Genomic DNA, 19,828 nt, shown 5'->3' on the forward strand with positions numbered 1-19,828 from the left:
ACAACTCTGCAGGGCAATGAATCCCTCGCCGTTGGAAATCTCCAGCGTGGAGGAACAGTAAGCTCGACCACAGTGCGTACCGGGAGCTGTCAGGCACCGGATCGACGGCCCTTGTGGGACCGGATGCGACGGTGCTGACGTCGCCAGTGCCTCAGCCAGGTGTCGTGCTGGGCGATCCGGTAGACAGGTGCTCTGTCTGCAAGTGCTGTCGACGGGAAGAAAGCAGGAGCTCGAACCACGGTGTTGCGCCGGGGAGCAGGCCGGCACTGATTCGACGGCCCTTATGGACCGGGTTCGACGGCGCCGACGTTGCTGGTGCGCGGCAGGTGTCGGAGCTGGGCAATCAACTTAGATGAGTCGCCTGCTCGGGCGTTGGCACGGAAGCAACAGGAGAGGAGGCTCAACCATCGGCGCGTGCCGGGGGCGGCCAGGCACTGATTCACGGCCCTGTGCGGGACTGGATCGACTGTAGCCGGCGTTGTCGGTGCCGCGGCACGCGTCCGTGTCGGGTGATCGACTTAGAACGAGCTCACTGCGCGGTGCAGTTGGCACGGAAGCAGCAGGAGCAGAGAGGCTCACCACGGCGAATGCCGGGGAGCAGCAGGCATTGGAATCAACGGCCCCGGCGGGACCGGAATCAGTGTCGGTGTCCTTCAGTGTCTCTGCAGGTGTTGGTGCCAGGCGATCCAACTGAAATTGAGCTCTCTGGCTGGCGGTGCAGTGCATAGAGCAGCAGGAGCCGGGAGCTCACCACGGCGCGTGCCTGGGGAGCTGTCAGGCCACTGGCAGAGAGCGTGGGCTTCCGCAACCTCCAGAGAGAGGGAATGTGCCGAGTTGACTTCGGTGCCAGATGCCGGTGCCGGAGGGGTCCCGGTGCCGGAGGAGCGCTTCTGTCCGTCAGTAGCCAGCGCTCGTGCAGAATCGGGAGGGGAAATGAAGTGCCGCTCTGTTTTGTTCTCGGCTTAAACGTCTGCAAATGGGCACTTAGCTGTGAAATGGCAGTCCCCGAGGCACCGTAAACAGAAGTCGTGTGGATCTCCTGTCAGCAAACGGTCTGAGGTGTCCAAGCACAGTCTAAGAACCGGTGAGCCGGCATGGGCTCCGGCACTGGTTGCGGGGAAGGGCTACTCCCCGGACCCCGTATTATAAACTAACTATGGCTAGTAAAGAAAAAAAACGCATAAGTATATACAAATAAAAGGATTATAAACTAATATACACAAGAACTACGAGTAGCTAGGGAAGCGGAGGTCAGCTAAGCTTGCGTTCCACTGAATCCACCCGACACGGGCGGTAAGAAGGAACTGAAGAGGGCGGCGGGGTCGGCAGGGGTATATATCCGGCACCATAGCGGCGCCACTCCAGGGGGCGCCCTGCCGACCCACCAAGTGTTGCTAGGGTAAAAATCTTCCGACGAACGTGCATGCGGCGCGCACACACCTAACTGGAATGGATATGAGCAAGCACTCGAAGAGGAACTGGATAGACTATCCCCTCTCTACCATGCGAAGCACCCAACTGTCCGACGTGATTAGGGACCAGGCATGGCAGAAGGGGGACAGACGTGACCTAAAGGTAGGAACAGAAGGATCCAGAGTCCTGATTGGTAGGCCATCCTTGACCGTACCATCAAATAGGGGGCCTAGGCCCCGATGTCTGTCTCGGTTGGCCAGATGCCTGGCCAGAGGGGTGGCATTGGTAGCGCCTCCTGCCATTTCTGCCCCGCCTGCGCTCAACCTCTTGGCAATTCTGAGGCTGATAAAGGTGCGGGGCCGCCTGCAGCCTAAACTGCCTACGCTGGGTTGCTGGGGTATGCAGGCCCAGCGAGCGAAGCATAGCCCTCGAGTCCTTTAGGCTATGCAGACGCTTGTCCATTTTGTCCGAGAACAGCATCTGCCCCTCGAAAGGGAGGTCCTGGATAGTCTGCTGGACATCATAGGGAAGGGCCGAGACCAGAAGCCAGGCTCCCCGCCTCATGACCAGGCCTGTTGCCATGTTGCGTGAGGCTGAGTCCACTGCACCCAGGGCTGCCTGAAGGAAGGCTTGGGAGATCAGCTTTCCCTCTTCCACCAAGGCCAAAAACTCTGACCTCAAGTCCTGGGGAAGGAGCTCGGAAAACTTCGACATGGCCGAACACGTGTTATTACCATATCGGCTTACAACAGCCTGTTGGTTGGCTATTCGTAGTTGTAGGCCTGCCGTGGAGTACACTTTTCTACCAAAGAGGTCGAGCCTTTTCACGCCTCTGTTCTTTGGAGTCGACCCTTGAAACCCTGATGCTCCCTTTGGTTGGCCGCGTCTACCACCAGGGAGTCCAGGGAATGGTGGGTGTACAGATGTTCATGCCCCTTAGAGGGTACAAAATAACGCCTCTCTGATTTCTTGGCAGTAGGGGCCAATGAGGCTGGTGTTTGCCATAAGGTGTGGGACATGTCCTCTATAGTCTTGATCAATGGTAGGGCCACCTTGGATGGTCCCGAGGGAGCCAGGATGTCCACTACCGGATCTACGTCCGCCTCAATTTCCTCAGCCTGGATTGTGAGGCTCTGAGCTGCTCGCCGGAGCAGTTGCTGAAGGATCCTAGTGTCTTCCAGGGCCGGTACCATGGCGGTGCCAGAGACTGCCTCATCCAGGGAGGAAGAGGAGGAAATCACTTGAAATCGGCCTGTCCTCAGGCGCGTCCAGCCCTTCGGGGTCCGGCAGCACACGGTACTGAGGTTGCGGAGCTGGTGCCGGTTCCAAATGCAGCACCGCGACCGGTACCGGGGTCGCCAGTGAGTGGCTTGGTGTGTCTGGCGGCACCGGCTGAGCCTGAACCGTGGTCGCCGCCAGTGCCGATGTCCGGCTAAGGGGTGCTGAACTTAGATGCAGTACACCCCTGCCCGGTAACGGTGCCAGTGGAGGAGGCAACTGCGCCGGGGCCATCGATGTTGAGGAGACCGAGGACAACCTGGAGCGAGAACCAAACGCCTGGCCCACCGACTAGTGGTAGGCCCAGGGGGTCCAAAACGGCACTGGGAGGGTGGTTGCCATTGCTGCTGCAACTATAGTGGGTACTGCTGGTGGCTCACCTGCGAAGCCGACCTGCTCGGCGACTGGCTGGAGCGGTAGAAGTCCACCTCTGAGTAAGAGGACCTGGGGGGAGCGGCATCCATTGTCGCCGGACAGCAGTGCTGAGGCGAGGGGGAGCTGTCTCTCTGGTCTGGTGCTGCCCGGGTGGCGCGGGGTGGAGAGGGAGGCAACATCATGGCTGGCTGTCCCTTAACTGTACTGGGGGACAGGCTATGGTTGGCAACTCCCTGCCACGATGCGGGGAGGCCAGTACCGGGAGTCTCAGCAAGTCTGAGGCCGCCTCGAATGCCTCCGGCGTCGAGGGGAGATGCATGTCTCCGTTGAGGTTCAGGGATCTTGGTCGCTCTGGACTCGACTGCCCTCTCTCCGATGCAGGAGTCGATGGAACAGCCGGGGGCTGTAGCCCAGCCTATCCACTTGTATCAGCAGATGGCATCGGCCTCTGGAGCTCCTGGCAGGGTGATTGCTCCCTTACCAGCCTCTTCTTCTTAGAGGGCACCGGGGAGGGCGAGTGGTGCGGCGCTGAAGCCGACTTCCTATGACCCGACTCTCTCCAGTGCCGGGTTTTGGAGGATTTGGGCTGGGCCCCAAGATCTGATGCTGGTGCCGGGGCTCTCCACATCGACGATGATGTGCTGGGCACCGCATCGGCCGGCTCCGGGTCCGAAGGTGGCCGCAAGGCAGCCTCCATCAGAAGAACTCTAAGTCTTTATGCTCTGTCTTTAAGAGTTCTGGGACGGAAGCCCCTGCAAATAGTGCACCCATCCCTTTGGTGGCTCTCTCCGAGGCACCTCAAACAAGCAGAGTGCGGGTCACTCTTTGGCATGAGCTTCCAGCGGTCCTTGCAGAGTTTAAACCTGGGAGACCCGGGCATGCCCCGGCGGGGTGACGAGAACATGGGGGGACACCCCCCCAACAGCTAAAAATTATGTACAACTGATCTAGATAGACTAACTATATACATGGACTATACATACAAGGATGGGACACTGCTAAACTTGCTATCAGCAAGAGAAGTTCCAGCTAGCTGTCACCAGCAGTAAGAAGGAACTGAGGGGGTGGAGGGTCGGCAGGCCCCTTTATAGGGCGCCATAGTGGCACAACTCCAGGGAGCGCCAGGGCCGACCCTACAGTCACTGCTAGGGAAAAATCTTCCGGCTGGCGTGCACGTGGAGCGCACAAACCTGCTTGGAATGGACATGAACGACCACTTGAAGAAGAAGAAAGGTATGCAGAAGGCACTCTGGGTACATTTTCAGGAAGGATCCTTTGGTACTAGTTTGGTCCCTCTCAGGAAAAAGGGAGAGTGTGGGGTCTTACGGTTAAATCTGGGAGTAAAAGTCAATTGGCGGTTTGCTGAGATGTGCAGTTAGGTGGGGGAAAGTCTCAAAATAGAGACCCTCCCACCCCCAGCCAGCTCTACTATGTCCTGTTAGTCTGCTCCAGTGCTTAGCTCTCCTTTAGCATGAAGTGCACACAGGGATGAGACACTCTCCTGCCTAGGAAAGTAAGACTTGTAAGGAAGGGGATCAGGCCCTGGTATTTAATATTCATCATGGTGGATGTGATGCTTATCATTACTAGGACACTCTTGGTGCATTCAGGGGAGGCTGTGCTTTGAGACCTTGTCACATTCTGCTCCAGCCAGCTGATGCTGTGCTCTCCTCCCTGTGACAATGTTTCCTTGATCACTTCTGCTGGTAATGTGCTCCCAGCACTCTAGAGGCGTGCCTAGAAGTCACTGATTCTTTCCAGTTCAAAAATTCTGCAGCCTGCTCTTCTACTGATCTACACCCATCAGCAGAGAGTGACATCAACGACAGCACACAAGAGCAGCTTGGAGTGAAGACATGAGGAAAGGGTTAATGTGAACTTCTTCCTGTGAGTGCTACTGGGACAATGGCTAGCCCAGAGTGTAGGAACAGTGGAAGTATTGACCAGAACACATACAGCTATGGACTATTTAAAGAACTATTATATAGGGACGTGTCAACATGCCTCATTTTTATCTATAGGAGACAAAACCCCTTGGAAGTTAGCTACTAGGGTAGGCTTTAAATGTCTCCATCTTGAACTATGGCTTTGAGGAGCTTGTTAGGTCCAGCATATCATTCCTGACTTCCTGGGGACCAGGAAAAGAGAGTATAGGTCATCGTCTTTCTGATCTGCTTTACTTCCACAATTGGGAGACATTTAATGGCTGTTTTTGCCTGATTTTCACTGGGACTTGAGCTCCCTGTGTACTGGCTACGAAGGGATTGGCTCTTCTGAGTCCATAACTACACTGGTTTGCTGAGAGCTCCAGCTGAGCAGCACCAATTGTCTAGGGTTGCATGAGATGCAAGAGCAAATAAATGCCAGAGTTCTTTCAGGTGCACCTAGCCCATAAGATTTCCAAACCTCTAAGAGGGATGGATTCGGATAGGGAATCTGTCCAGGCCAAAATCGTCCCAGCAAAACAAGTGGAAACTGTTGATGCTCTTCCCCTACTAAAGTTGCCTACCTATGTCTTCAGTAAGGAATCCCCTCTCCTTTGGAAGGAAGTCCTCCACACTCAGTAAGTATGGATGCATCCTTACCAGCACAGAGATTCGTATTAAACCAATGTAGGGTAAATCCATGAAAGTCTCACATAGACAAGGCCTAAGTCTGATTTTAAAATCAATTTAAGTTGAAGTGCAACTTCTGTGTTTAGACTAGTCATCTGACACACCTGAAAACCACTCAGGTTTCACTGCACCACAGCACAGTAACCCTCTTCCAGCACCTTCCAGCTGAGGAGCTGGAAGCACTGTCCCTGGCAGGCAGGGAAGCATTACAACATCCAGCTATGGAACCTCTTAGTGTTTCCATGCAGGTTCAATTGCCCCTGCATGCTCTACGTGCCCCATAATTCCAAGAATTTGTGCCCAGTGCTCCCCCAAACCCACCACACCCCCACATGGACAGTCAGTGCTACCCCCAATCCTACATGTGCCCCTCTGAGAACACCCTGTCCAGAAGTCTCGTCAAATGAGCCTTCACTATAGGAGGTGGGGGAACCCCTGCCAGGTCGTAACAAGTGCGTATGCACGAGGTGATCCAGCGGGAGATCCGCTGGATGGATACCAGTCGGCCCCTCATGCGCTCGGCAGAAGCAATGAAAAACTGAGGGGATTTACGGAACAGCCTCAAATGGAGGCCTTGTGAGGGGGGAGAGCACTAGGTTCAGGTCCCAAAGCAGGACCGGGGGGCCTTGCGTAAGGGAATGCCCAGTCCAGCCCTTTCAGGAATCGGGAGGTCATGTGGTGTGAAAACACCAAGTGGCCTTGCACCAGGGAGTGGAAAGCTGAAATGGCCACCAGGTGCACCCTGACCAAGGAGGGTGCCAGCCCTTGGGTCCTAAGGGACAGGAGGTAATCGAGGATAAGCTGGATAGATGCGGAGGAGAGGGAAGAACCCCTCCCCCTCACCCACCTGGAGAACCAATACCATTTGGCCAGGTAGCTTCAACGTGTGGACGGTTTCCTGCTCTCAAGCAGGACCTGTCTAACATCCTCAGAACACCTCCCCTCCTCCTCATTCAACCACGGAGCAGCCACACTGTCACGTGGAGCACGGCCAGGTTGGGGTGGAGGAGACATCCTCCCTCCTGGGAGAGGAGGTCCAGTCGGAGCAGCAGCCTGCACGGGGGGCCACTAAAAGCTGCAGGAGGGTCCCGTACCAATATTGATGAGCCCAATCCGGGGCTATAAGGATAATCTGAGCCCCATCTGCCTTTACCTTCTGTAGGACCCTGCCTATCAGGGGGAAGGCGTAGAACAGGCGGCTCGACCATGGGATTAGGAACGTGTCTGATATTGCCCCTTCGCCCTCTCTCGCCCTGGAGCAGAATCGTGGGCATAGGCGATTCTGGATGGTGTCTAATAGATCTACCTGGGGAGGGCCCCACTCTAGAAAGAGCTGCCTGGCCACCTCCCTGTTTAGAGACCATTTGTGTTGTTGGGAGAAGAACCTGCTTAGGCAATCTGCAAGCGTATTGCGCCTGCCAGGCAGGTGAAAAGCCCTCAGAAGGATGGTGTTGGCTATACAGAACTCCCACAGGAGCTGGGTTTCCTGGCACAAGACCACAGAACGCGTGCCGCCTTGCCTGTTGATATAATACATGGTGATCGTATTGTCTGTGAGGACTCTGACCACCTTCCCCCCTAGGTGCTGGCTGAAGGCTACGCATGTCAGACCTACCGCTCTGAGCTCCCTGACATTTATGTGCAGATGCAATTCCGAGGGTGACCATCTGCCCTGGGTTTTGAAGCTCCCACCATGGGCTCCCCATCTCAGGTCCAAGGCGTCTGATGCCAGATCTAGTGAGTGAGGGCGTTCCCAGAAGGGGATACCCTGAGGCATGTTGCTCGGGAGGGGCCACCATTGCAGGCTGGCTACTACGTTGGGTGGCAACATGACGACCTTGTCCAGGTCGTCCCTGGCCTGGGAATACTGGGAGGCCAGCCAGAGTTGGAGGGGCCTCATCCTGAGCCTGGCATGTCACACCACGGAGATGCATGCTGCCATATGGCCTAGGATTTGAAGGCACACCCGTGTCATCGTCACTGGAAAGGCCATGACCAAGGTGATGAGACCTTTGAGCATCTTGAATCTGTCCGGGGCGAGGGAGGCCGTGGCTACCAGGGAGTCTAACAGCGCCCTAATGAAGTGTATGCGCTGAACCGGGACTAACGTGGACTCTTCCTTGTTCACCACTAGGCCTAGACTTGTGCAGGTATCTAGCAGAAATTCCATCTGCACCTGCACCTGGGACCAAGGCTTGCCCTTGAGCAGCCAGTTGTCCAGGCAGGGGAAGATCTGCAGCCCGTTCCTCCTGAGGTGGGCTGCCACCACCGCCATGAATTTGGTAAAAACCCTGGGGGCCGTGTAAAGGCCAAAGGGAAGGATCGTAAACTAGTTATGGTCTGTCCCTACCACAAAGTGGAGGAAGCGCCTATGACCCTCGAAAATGTGGATATAGAAGTACGCACCCTGGAGGTCCAGGGATGCGAACCAATCCCCTGCATGCAGGGACGGAATAATAGAGGTCGGGGACACCATACGGAATTTGCAGAGAACCAGAAACTGGTTGAGATTCCACAGGTCGAGAATGGGCCTGAGCCCGCCTTTTGCCTTCGGGATCAGGAAATACTGGGAGTAAAACCCTTTGCCCTGGAATTCCCAAGGTATCCTCTCCACCGTGCCTAGGGTGAGAAGGCGCATCACCTCCTAATTTAAAAGGAGGGTGTGTTCCGGGTTGCCGGGGACACCCCAGGACGGAGGATGATGTGGTGGGGTTGCATTGAATGGCAGCCTGTACCCACCGGTCCGACGTTATACGGGACCAATGCACTCTGAAGACCAACAAACAGTTGCCAAAAACCAATTTTATTAACTGGGAGGTTTCCCTGGCAACAGGCCAGGTGGCCCCCCGCAAAGAGTCAAAAACGCCTCTTCCCTTGTCTCTTTCACTTCGAGGGGCCAGGGCGTGGGGCCGAATGGGACTGGCGCTGTGACCTGCGCCTCTGATCCCTAGGACTTTTAGGTGAGGGTTCGTATCTGTCCCTTACGGGGGGAGACGAGGGCTGCGACCTGGGTTTGTCCTTGGCTGGCGGGACACACAGGCTGAGAGTCTGCAAGGTGGTGTGGAAGTCTTTCATCCTGTGCAGATGTGTATCCGTTTGGTCCGCAAATAATGTTTTGCCGTCAAACGGCAGGACTGGGATTCCACGGACAGCCCTGACAGCGAAAGCCACGACCCCCATCGCATGGAGATAACCGAGGCCATCGAACGTGCTGCTGTGTCAGCAGCATCCAAGGCCATCTGGAGAGTTGCTTTCGCCGCTGCCGCACCCTCGCCTAGAGCCTTGAATTCCTTCCTCTCCTTCTCTTGGAGGGAGAGCTTGAAATTAGGCAGAGACCTCCACATGTTAAAGTCATACCTGTTCAGAAGTGCCTGATGGTTTGCCACCCTGAGCTGGAAACTTGCAGAGGAATAAACCTTTTCCCCAAAGGTGTCCAGCCTCCTCCCATCCTAGTCCTTGGGAGTGGGGGTGGGCTGTCCGTGTCTTTCACGGTGGTTGACCAACTCCACCACCAGTGAGTTCAGGGTAGGGTGAGTGTACAGATACTCATGTCCCCTTGTTGGGGCAAAGTACTTCCACTCTGCCTTCTTAGAAATGGGCAGCAGAGAGGCCGGGCTTTACCATAGAGCGATTGAAATTTTGGTTACCCCTTGGTGAAGCAGTAGGGCCACGCGACCCAGTGCCAAGGAGGACAGGACATTAAACAAATTGTCCGATGGTTCCTCCATCTCCTCCACCTGGAGCTGGAGGTTGGTGGCCACATGCCAGAGAAGCTCCTGATGAGCTTTGAAATCCTCCTGAGAAGGAGGAGACGGCGCTGCTATGGACTCGTCCAATGCCGACGAGATGACCAGTACCACGCCTAGGGAATCGGGCACTGCCAGTAGGTCGCACTCCATGTCCGGGTCCGGGTGTGGTGCCGGTGGTTCAGTACCCAAGGACTGCTCTCAGTACCGAGGCAGAGACACTGAGGGCACCTGGGATGCCCCAGCCATGGAGCGGGGCCCCGATGGTGCAGGTGCCTGGGGCCACGGTGCCCACTGGCACCACTGCCCTTGCCATGGTGCCCCTTGCCATTGCGCCGGCTGAGGCCCAACCAGGGTTACACATTCCCGAGGGACGGTGCGGCCTGGGGAAGGACGGCTGGCAGTCAAGGCTGAAGTGACTGAGGATCGCACGGTGTCGTAGGAGTGGCTCGATCGGTCCTGTATGTCGGATTCAGCCCTGGGATTTAGACCTCGACGACGATGAGACAAACGTCAGAGGTGCTATCTCTGGACTCCCATCAGTGACCACGGCTACAACATGTCAGTGCCGGTGACTGTCAGGATGCACTCCAAGCATGGCATGCGCCATGGTATGATCGGCGGTGCCGATGGCATCGTGACCTGCTATCACTGCGGCTGGACAAGGAGCATCGACGCTTTCTGTCCTGGCGCCTGCGTCCCCTGGGGGCGGAGGAAGTCTCCGGCGACTCGCTCCCAGGCAACCCCGACAATGGAGTGGAAACCTGACATGGGCTACAGGAGGGCCCCATGGATCGAGCAGGGACCTCAACCTCTGACCTGGCCGGTGAGGGTTCGTGGGCACCCGGTGGCAGTTTTCCTCGGGACCAGGGCCCCAACTTGGATGGCCCGCTCAGTACCAGCATGATGAGCATGCTGCCTGAGCTGCCTCCAGCGTTGACTGAATCCTCATCATCGGGGAGGCAAGTGCTGACGGGGTCGGACTACTCCGCTCCGTGCGAGTCGGAGGTCTGGGTCCCCAGGGTGATCAAGGGCTCCCCAACTCGGCTCCGGCCTCACCCCTGTCCTTGTCTTGGTGCTGCTAGGTCTTGTCTTGCTTCTTGGCAGGGGAGTGGTCCCGACTGGTGGATAGGGCTTCGCTCTGCACTGAGGACACAGTGCCCAGCGCTGGGTCGGCGCGCCGGTGCTGGGGCCAGAGCCGACTCCATAAGCAGAGCCTGGACTCAGATTTCACATTCACGTTTAGTCAGGGGCTTGAAGGATTTACAGATTTTACAGCGCTCACTTATATGAGCCTTGCCCAGACAGCGAAGACACTTGGAGTGTGGATCACTTCTGGGCATGAAATTGTAACAGGAGTCGCACGACTTGAAGCTTGGGGCATGCCCCGAGCCAGGCTACTAACTGCAGAAACTACTAATGGTCGAAGATCATACTACTAAGGAAGACACTACAGCAAAGCTGGAGCACAAGCTCCGACTACCTTCACCGGCGGCAAGAAGGAACTGAGGGTGGGGGGGAGTGCGCAGCCCCCTTTATGCGCGATATAGAGGTACCACTCCAGGGGTCGCAGCGGGGCTCCCCCACTATGGGTACTGCTAAGGGAAAAACTTCCAGCACCAGTTCACATGGTACGCACGCACACCTACTGTGGAATACACATAAGCAATCACTCGAAGAACACCACGTAATTCTCTCAGGTTTAGACTGGGAAATGGTTCAGCCCCAGCTGTCAGTGAATCTAGAAAAGCATGGGGGGGCACAGGAGCAGTCTTCCCTGCACCCAGCCTGGAGAGGACTCCTCACCAGTAGTGAATAGTGACATCCTGATAGTCTCTCACTATCCTTTCCTTGCCTAGCCAGTGTCACTTTCACACTTTCACCTGGAAGTTCTGAAGGCAATAGACTCAAAGCCTGAGGACAGGCAGACAGTTTGATCATAGCTCCTCTCAGACAAGGAGAAGTGTCCCCAGCTTTCCCCACGGGACACAGGGCAAGGGGAGGAGACACTGTGTCAAATGGACTCAAGAGCCACAGCCATAGAACAGAGTCTGGGCTATGGCACCACACCAGTGCCCAATAATTTTGTCCCCATGGTAAAACAAGTCACCCCATTGTGTCAGAGGATCAGTCAAGGACTTGGGCTAGGGGAGACTGAGGGTCACTGTCCTTCAGTGATTCATGTGCCCTTTGCTTGGGCATCTGGGTGCATGACAGGTTAAATGCAACCAGACATTGAACCAAACCAGCTCCTACAGAGGGGATCAGACCTCCTCTACTCTTCACTCTGGGATGAAGGAGTTCAATTCAGTAAGAAAAACAGTTGTAACCCCCAAGGAGATTACCTAGATTCCTGGGGCTCTGTCTGCTGCAGCTCAGGGAGAGGTATACTGTCCCTGGTAGGGAGGGGGAGCCAAGGCAGACTCAGAGTCTGCCCAGCAACCAATAGGGAGTTCAGGAAAGGGGAGAAGCCATTTTTGAGTTAGTCTGAGCCAGACAGGGCAAGGGCAGGATTGGCTGTGTGGGGAGTTGAGGAGTCCCAGACCTGCATGCAGGGTTCCCCCAGAGAACTAGTCTCTAGAGACCTGAAAGCAAGATACCTCAGCTAGGCTTTCCCCTCTTCACTGATGACTCCCAGTTTGTAGAGTTTTGCTGGGAAACTTCCCCAGCCAGGCTGAGTTAGCCCTCCAGCTCCCTAGGTGAGACCAGTCACCACATGGTCAGCTCTGCTCTGGCTACTAGTCCAAGGCTGCTGCCTGCTGTGAGCATGTCTGGACGCTGGGCTAGGAAACTACAGTTTGGATTTTAGTATAGTTGTGTAATCTGCACCTTGAGCCCTGCACCCTTTTGTGGTGAGGGGAAATTCTGGGACCAGAAGCAGCCTGACTCCTGTCTGAAGAGGATCCCAGCCAGCGGAGATCTGCCTCTCTGCAGTGACTGAGTCTAGAGTCATCTCTGCATCTGAGGATCATTCATGGAGTTTGTGAGTGCACCATCTTTTAGTCAGTCAGGGAACTTGTTTTGGGGACACCCTACTCCCTGGATTGTGTCCTCAAGCCAGGGAGTAAGGGTTTGGGGATTTTATAACCTGATGCATATTAAACCTGTGGAGGGACTTACCACCACGTCCTACTTGTGATTCCTTTGGGCTGTACTGAACCCAGTCAGCCACACTGCTAGACCACTGCAGAGAAGAATTTTGTGGTCATAGATCATCAAGGACCCCAAAGTCATGTACCAATGGGACACTAATCTTATATTTGCTACATCAGGTCACGTGACTGGGGAAGTCACAGGTATTATCAGTGCGGGCACTGGTGACCCTAACAATAGTGTTTTACCCTGTTATATTTGTTTCCTGTTTAATATAATTATTGTGTTGAATATATTGTACGTGTTTGTGTTATTTCTTGGAAGTCTCCAACTATCTGGCAAGCAAGTGGGGATTACCCTGTAATTAGAATTTTCCTCCCACGCTGCCCTGGTGACCCTGCCAGGAATGGGGGAGGCACTGCCAAATACATTTATAGGAAATAATAAAGAAGATACACCCTGCTGAGTGAGTTGCAGCATCCAGAAGAACCCAGACCTGTCCATCAACACCTGTAAACAGACTGACATTAAAGAAGATAACCGGGAGGAGAGGGGGTGCTACACAGTGAATTTTCAGAAGAGGGAAATGGAAGTTTCTTCCACCCACCTATCACCAAACCCAACAGCCTCCCCCTTTCTTCCATCTGAACCATGACCACCTATGACCTATCCGTCCAAACTCATGTGTCACACTGGTGCAGAGACAGGCCCAGTCCCTCCCAAGGGCATGACTGCAAGGAAGGAGATTGTGAAATGAGGCAGGCTGATGCATTTCTCACCTGCACCATTCCTCCATTGGAAGCAATTAAATCTGTGGGGATGGTGACTCTGAAGGAGCGTCCCACCACAGCAGAGCTGTCTGGAATCCCGACCACTGCTGGGACTGTCTCACGGAGATCTGACAGCACAGAATGCATGGAGGCCTCTAACTGGTTTTCCCAGTCCTGTACAACTTCGGAAGGTTCACTGGGCCAATGGCATTGAACAAAGGCAGCCACCACCAGCAGCATAAGCAAAGTCCTCCCCAGCAGAGGAGGAAGCAGTACAAATCCCAGAGTCATTTTTCCTGCAGACTCCAATACTGTATTCCACTCAGAAAGGGAGCCCTGAAAGCCTGTGTGCTGACTCCTCAAGCTCCTCACAGCAGCTTCATCCTGGGAGTCTCCTGAACCTGAGAGAGAAAGAAGAGGCCAGGTCAGCAAATGAAAGATGCCCATTTAAGAGCACTGAAGAATAGCTGAGAAGCCCACTTGCCTAATGCCTCCGCCCTCCCTCCCTTTCAGCTCTGCTGTGCAAATGCAAGAGGCCCATTTCCAGTGAAGAGCAAGTGCCTTTAGCAGCCCATGCTCACACTGGAGTACAACCACTCAATGGAAACAAGGACCTTTCCTCCTCTCTACCCTCAGCCACCAACTGCTGGAGCCTGTGGACTCAGTGATTCAGTAAGGAATACCCCAGGGTGTGAGCAGGAGGAACTGATGCAGTGACAAAAGCTACAATGGAACTAGGTGACCTTTCCAGGAAAGCTGCAGTCAAGCTAAGACATCAATGGATTTAAATGCTAATTACACAAAATAAGTCCCTGAAGAGATGTACACCAGTGTGAGCAGGAACCTGCCACCTTGACAGGACAGATGATTCTGCTCCAAAGGCCCATGAGTCCCCTCAACCAGACCTGCCCCCAACTCCAGCTTTCAGTGTTAGGCATGTGTACAGAACAGACCGTCTTGGCTAGCAATGCACAGCCAAATCTGGTGTGGGGCAATAAGCATGCACTGGGCCTCCCAGTGCACCTCCCTACACATGCAGGACACTCCCCTCCCTATCATACCTCCCCCTCAGTCCCCACTCCACTTCTCCTCGTACATTGTCCTGTCCCTCTCCCCACATAGGGTGGGCACCACCTCTCTTTCCCAGCACTGTGCCAGGATCAGGTGCTGTCCATTCCTTGTTCACAGACCTTCCTTCAATGCCTCTTATTTAGCTGCTTGTTCTTTCTCCCTCCACCTTCGCGGTCCCTTTATTCCCTTTGGTGCCCCAATTCCCATCTTTTGCTCTCCTCCTCCTTCCTGTTCATTCCCTCCCTTTGTTCCTTCCCCTTTCCCCTCAGTGCTCACAGCTTGTGTAGGCCCAGAGTGATAGCCAGAGATCTGCAATCCAGCTCCCCATGCCATGGCTGCTCCTCCCATGAATTGTGTCTATCCAATAAGTTTCTCCACCCAGGGCCGGCTCAAGGCACCAGCTCAGCAAGCAGGAAGGTGCATGGTATGCAGCGTGACCCCATGCTTGATGCACCAGTTCTAGAGGTGGACAGCCACTGCACAGAGAGGGTAACCTGGTACCACCTTGCTTGTTGATATACACAACTGCCGACATGTCTGACAGCAACTGAAAGTGCCGTGATCTTATGAGGAGGAGGAGCACCTGACAGACAAAGCAGGCAGCTTGGAGTTCCAAGAAGTTGATGTGTATCCTCGCCTCTTGTGGTGTGCAGAGGTCCTGTGGTCATGTGACCATCCAGATGGACATCCCATCCTATGAGGGAGGTGTCTGTGGTGAGAGTGGAGGAGGGAGCGGGAAGAAGGGTGACTGGAACGCAGACCAAGATGGACAGATCGGACCACCACGTGAAGGAAGCCAGGAAAAATCGGATAAGCAGGACCAGCTTGTCCAAACAATCTGTCTGAGGTCTGCAGATTGACTGGAGACAAAGTTGAATGCACTGCATATGGAAGTGTGCCTGGGGCATTACAGAGGTGCAGGCCAAAATGTGGCCATGAAGGCAAAGGCATTGGCAGATAGGCATGCATGGATTGTGGCATAGCGGTGTTATAAAAGATGAGGGTGGCAAAGCGGTCCATCAGGAGGAAAGTACAGCCTACGATAGAGTCCACATGCAACCCAATAAAGGTGATCTCTTGGGTAGGGATGAGGACTGACTTTTCCTTGTTGATACAGATACCCAGGCTGGTGAGTAGATCGTGAAGGGTCTAGATAAGTGGAAAGGAGGCAGGTGCACGACGTTGCAATGAGAAGCCAATCATCCAGGTAGGGAAATACCGAGTGGCTGAAAGGTTGCAAGTGGGCTGCAACAACAGTGAAAACTTTTGTGAACACGCAGGGAGCAGTGGTGATACCGAAAGGGAGGACCCAAAACTGATAATGGGAATGTCCCACTGTAAAATGGAGAAATTTCTGATGAGCCGTGTGGATGTTGATGTGGAAATATGCATCTTTAATATTGAGAGCCATGAACCAGGAGCCCTGGAGGAGGGATGAAATAATGATGGTGAGCATTACCATCCAGAATTGGAATTTGCATATGAACTTGTTGAACAAGCAGAGGTCCAGAATGAGGTGGCAGCCATCCCCCTTTTTTGGAACAACGAAATAAGGGGAATAGAATCTTTGGCCCCGGTAATGGGGGAAACCTACTTTATGGTGCCCTTCCAGAGGAAGGCATCTACTTCCTCTCAGAGAATATCACAATGAGAGGGATCTCCACATAGATTCATAGACTCTAGGACTGGAAGGGACCTCGAGAGGTCATCGAGTCCAGTCCCCTGCCCTCATGGCAGGACCAAATACTGTCTAGACCATCCCTGATAGACATTTTTCTAAAGAAAAACAACTGATTTCCTCATTCTCTGCTACCACCATGAAAAACAAGTTTTGTTGGTCAAGAATTAGACAGATTTTCAAAGACTCTTGATTCAGCAGCTCCTACTGAAGAACAATGGCTAGATTCTGAGCAATTTGAAAATCTAGCCACTTTGCTGACGTGCTTACATGGGAGCTGAGAGCTCTTGGAATCTGGCCTTAGCTGTGCCTCTTGAATGCTTTTTAAAATTAGGCCAGGGCTCTTTTCTGAGCTTGTCAATACAACTTCTTACATTGCCAGTAGGAATTGCTGTTGCGTAACGCAAGATTCCTCCCCCTTCACTTGATCATACACTAGTGTGCAGGGTTGGGGGTGGGTTTGGAGGGGAAATAAAAAGAGCACTGGAGTGAACAGTTACTCTAGGTCACCAAACCACCATGATAGAGAGATTGTTCACTCTAAGTTTCTTGAACATCATAGGATCTAAGACACCAAGTTTAAGTTTCAAGACTTATATATAAGTCATAGAAAGGAGCAGAAGGGATGTATCAACAAATATACTATATACTTTGGCTCTTGCGCAGCTCAGTCCATCCATCAAATTTCATCTGGGAATCCAAAGTGGCGTCTTCCAGAGTACTCTGAATACTCTCGATCAAGATTTTCAACACCACCACAGGGTGAGTGATGAAGGAGGAAGGAGAGGAACTCTACTGAGTACCCTGGTGAAAGATGTGCCACCCGACCCAGCAATTGGTGGTGATCTTGCCCAAGTGTGGGTGAACAGGGTGAGACAGCCCTCAAGCTGACCAGGGAAGGAGGCTGGCAGGTCTCAATGGAAGAGTCAAGTGGCCACTTGGAGTGATGCTGCGAAGAGTTGAGGGAGCAGAAGTAGTAGTGGTGGGTAATGAGGTCGTTAAGTGCATGGACATTGGAAAGACTGCTCCTGTGGTCATTGAAAATAGGGTTGGTAGGGACAGAGATGACAGTTGCTGCCTGCAGGTCAGGGCCGGAGTGTAGATACAAGTGACCACAGTGTGATGTGGGAATCCTCAAGGGAGTGGGAAGATCTGTTCATCTTGTCATTAAGTGTTTCTGATGGTCAAAGGAAGGTCCTTAAGAGTGGTCTGGACCTCCTTAGGAAATCTGGAGGATTGAAACCAGGAGTCTTGGCAGAGTATGACACTGGTAGCGAGGCAGCAGGACACAGTGTCAGTAGCACCAACCGCTTCCTGGAGGATCAGCTTGCCTCATCCAGCAGCCCTGGAGATTCTGCTGTTGTCCGCCCAGAGAAAGTCTGAGAGTCAATAAGCTTAAAGTCTCGTAATTGGCAATATGGAATGAAGTCCACAGAGGAATAAACCTTTTACTCTAAAAGGTCCAGCTTCTTTGTCACCCTGTACAGGGTGTTGTGTAGCCTTAGGTGTAGCTGTTGAGCCTGTCAGTCACTGCGTGTACCACAAAGGAGTTGAGGGCAGGTGTGTGTACCATGAAATCCATACCCTGGGATGGGACAAAGTACTGCTGCTCAAGTGCTTCAGAGTAGGGGCACAAGAGGCCTGCGTGTGTCAGACCAACATGCCAGTTGTAGGATGGCTGTGCGGATAGGGAGGACAGTTTGGGGAGGGCCCGTGGTTTGGAAAATATCCAGTAGTTGGTTTTGTAGGGCCTGGACTTCTTCCACCCATGAGGTTGAGAGCCTTTGCTACATGCCTAAGTAGGTTGTGGTCATCCAGAGGGGAGAGGGAAGGTGGATTAATGCCTCGTCTGAGATGACAAGGCTGGGACTGGTGTTACTCGCAGTGCTGGCTGCATGATGATCATAGACGATATGAGTTGGAAGGGACCTCAGGAGATCTAGTCTAATCCCTGCTCAAAGCAGGACTAACACCAACTAAGTCATCCCAGTCAGGGCTTTGACAAGCCGGGCCTTAAAAACCTCTAAGGATGGAATTTCACAACCTCCCTAGGTAACCCATTCCAGTGCTTTGTCACCCTCATAGTGTAATAGTATTTCCTAATATCCAACCTAGACTTTCCCCACTGCAACTTGAGACCAATGCTTCTTGTTCTGTCATCTGCCACCACTGAACAGCCTAGCTCCATCCTCTTTGGAACCCCCCTTCAGGTAGCTGAAGGCTGTATCAAATCCCCCCCTCGCTCTTCTCTTCTGCAGACTAAATAACCCCAGTTCCCTCAGCCTCTCCTCATACATCATGTGCCCCAGCCCCCTGGTCATTTTTGTTGCCCTCCGCTGGACGCTCTCCAATTTATTCATATCCCTTCTGTAGTAGGGGGACCAAAACTGGACACAATAGTCCAGGCGTGGCCTCACCAGTGCTAAATAGAAAGGAATAATCACTTCCCTCAATCTGCTGGCAATGCTCCTATTAATATAGACCAATATGCCACTGGCCTTCTTGGCAACAAGGGCACACTGCTGACTCATATCCAGCTTCTCATCCACTATAATCCCCAGGTCCTTTTCTGGAGAACTGCTGCTTAGTCAGTCAGTCCCCAGCCTGTAGTGGTGCATAGAGTTCTTCCATCTTAAGTGCAGGACTCTGCACTTGTTCTTGCTGAACCTCAGATTTCTTTTGGCCAAATCCTCCAATTTGTCTAGATCACTCTGGACCCTATCCCTACTCTACAGTGTATCTACCTCTTCCCCCTCAGTTTAGTGTTATCTGCAAGCTTGCTGAGGGTGTAATCCATTCCATCATCCTGATTATTAATAAAGATGTTGAACAAAACCAGCCCCAGGACAGAGCCCTGGGACACTCCGCTTGATACCGGCTGCCAGCTACACATCAAGCCGTTGATCACTACCCGCTGAGCCCGACAATCTAGCCAGCTTTCTTTCCTCCTTATCGTCCATTCGTCCAATTCATACTTTTTTAACTTGCTGGCAAGAATACTTTGGGAGACCGTATCAAAAGCTTTGCTGAAGTCAAGATATATCACGTCCACTGCTTTCCCCATATCCACAGAGCCAGTTATCTCATCATAGAAGGCAATCAGTTTGGTCAGGCATGACTTGCCCTTGGTGAATCCATGCTGACTGTTCCTGATCACCTTCCTCTCCTCCAAGTGCTTCAAAATGGTTTCCTTGAGGACCTGCTCCATGATTTTTCCAGCAACTGAAGCGAGGCTGACCTATCTGTAGTTCCCCGGGTTCTCCTTTTTTAAAGATAGGCACTATATCTGCCTTTTTTCCAATTGTCCAGGACCTCCCCTGATCATCACAAGTTTTCAAAGATAATGGCCAATGGCTCTGCTATCACATCAGCCAATTCCTTCAGCACCCTCAGATGCATTAGATCTGGACCCATGTACTTAGGCATGTCCAGCTTTTCTAAATAGTCCTTAACCTGTTCTTTCACCACTGAGGGCTGCTCACCACCTCCCCACACTGTTGCCCAGGAGAGATGTTTTCATCTGGCTCCTCATATCCAGAAGGGGCACCCCATGATCCTGGCAAAGTCACAGGGAGGCCAGCAGGGCCAAGCGTAGGGGTCACTGGGCATCAGTGGGCTACAGGGGGAATGGAACTACAGCTCAGGGTCATACGTGGTGGATAGGTTGAGTATTGCCAGGGATATGGACTGCGAGAGAGTGCAGGTGTCAAGAAGTGGTCTGTCTTGGAAAACTACTCAGACTCAGGACAGGTCTGGCAGAGGCAGAACCGTCGGCACTGGTGGTGCGCA

The 19,828-nt window shown here is 53.3% G+C and overlaps 1 protein-coding gene across 3 annotated transcripts in view; it reads right to left on the reverse strand.

The window, feature by feature from the left end:
* DAG1 (dystroglycan 1) overlaps window positions 1-19,828 on the reverse strand; it is a 134,275-nt gene that overhangs the window by 22,757 nt on the left and 91,690 nt on the right. For all 3 annotated transcript variants that reach the window (XM_032792282.2, XM_032792280.2, XM_032792281.2), the window contains one exon: window positions 13,300-13,691. In XM_032792282.2, the coding sequence (XP_032648173.1) occupies window positions 13,300-13,581 (282 nt within the window). In that variant the 5' untranslated portion in view covers window positions 13,582-13,691. The remainder of the gene's footprint in view (window positions 1-13,299; window positions 13,692-19,828) is intronic.

The sequence above is a fragment of the Chelonoidis abingdonii genome, chromosome 16 (assembly GCF_003597395.2).
Source record: "Chelonoidis abingdonii isolate Lonesome George chromosome 16, CheloAbing_2.0, whole genome shotgun sequence".
Lineage (NCBI taxonomy): Eukaryota > Metazoa > Chordata > Testudines > Testudinidae > Chelonoidis > Chelonoidis abingdonii.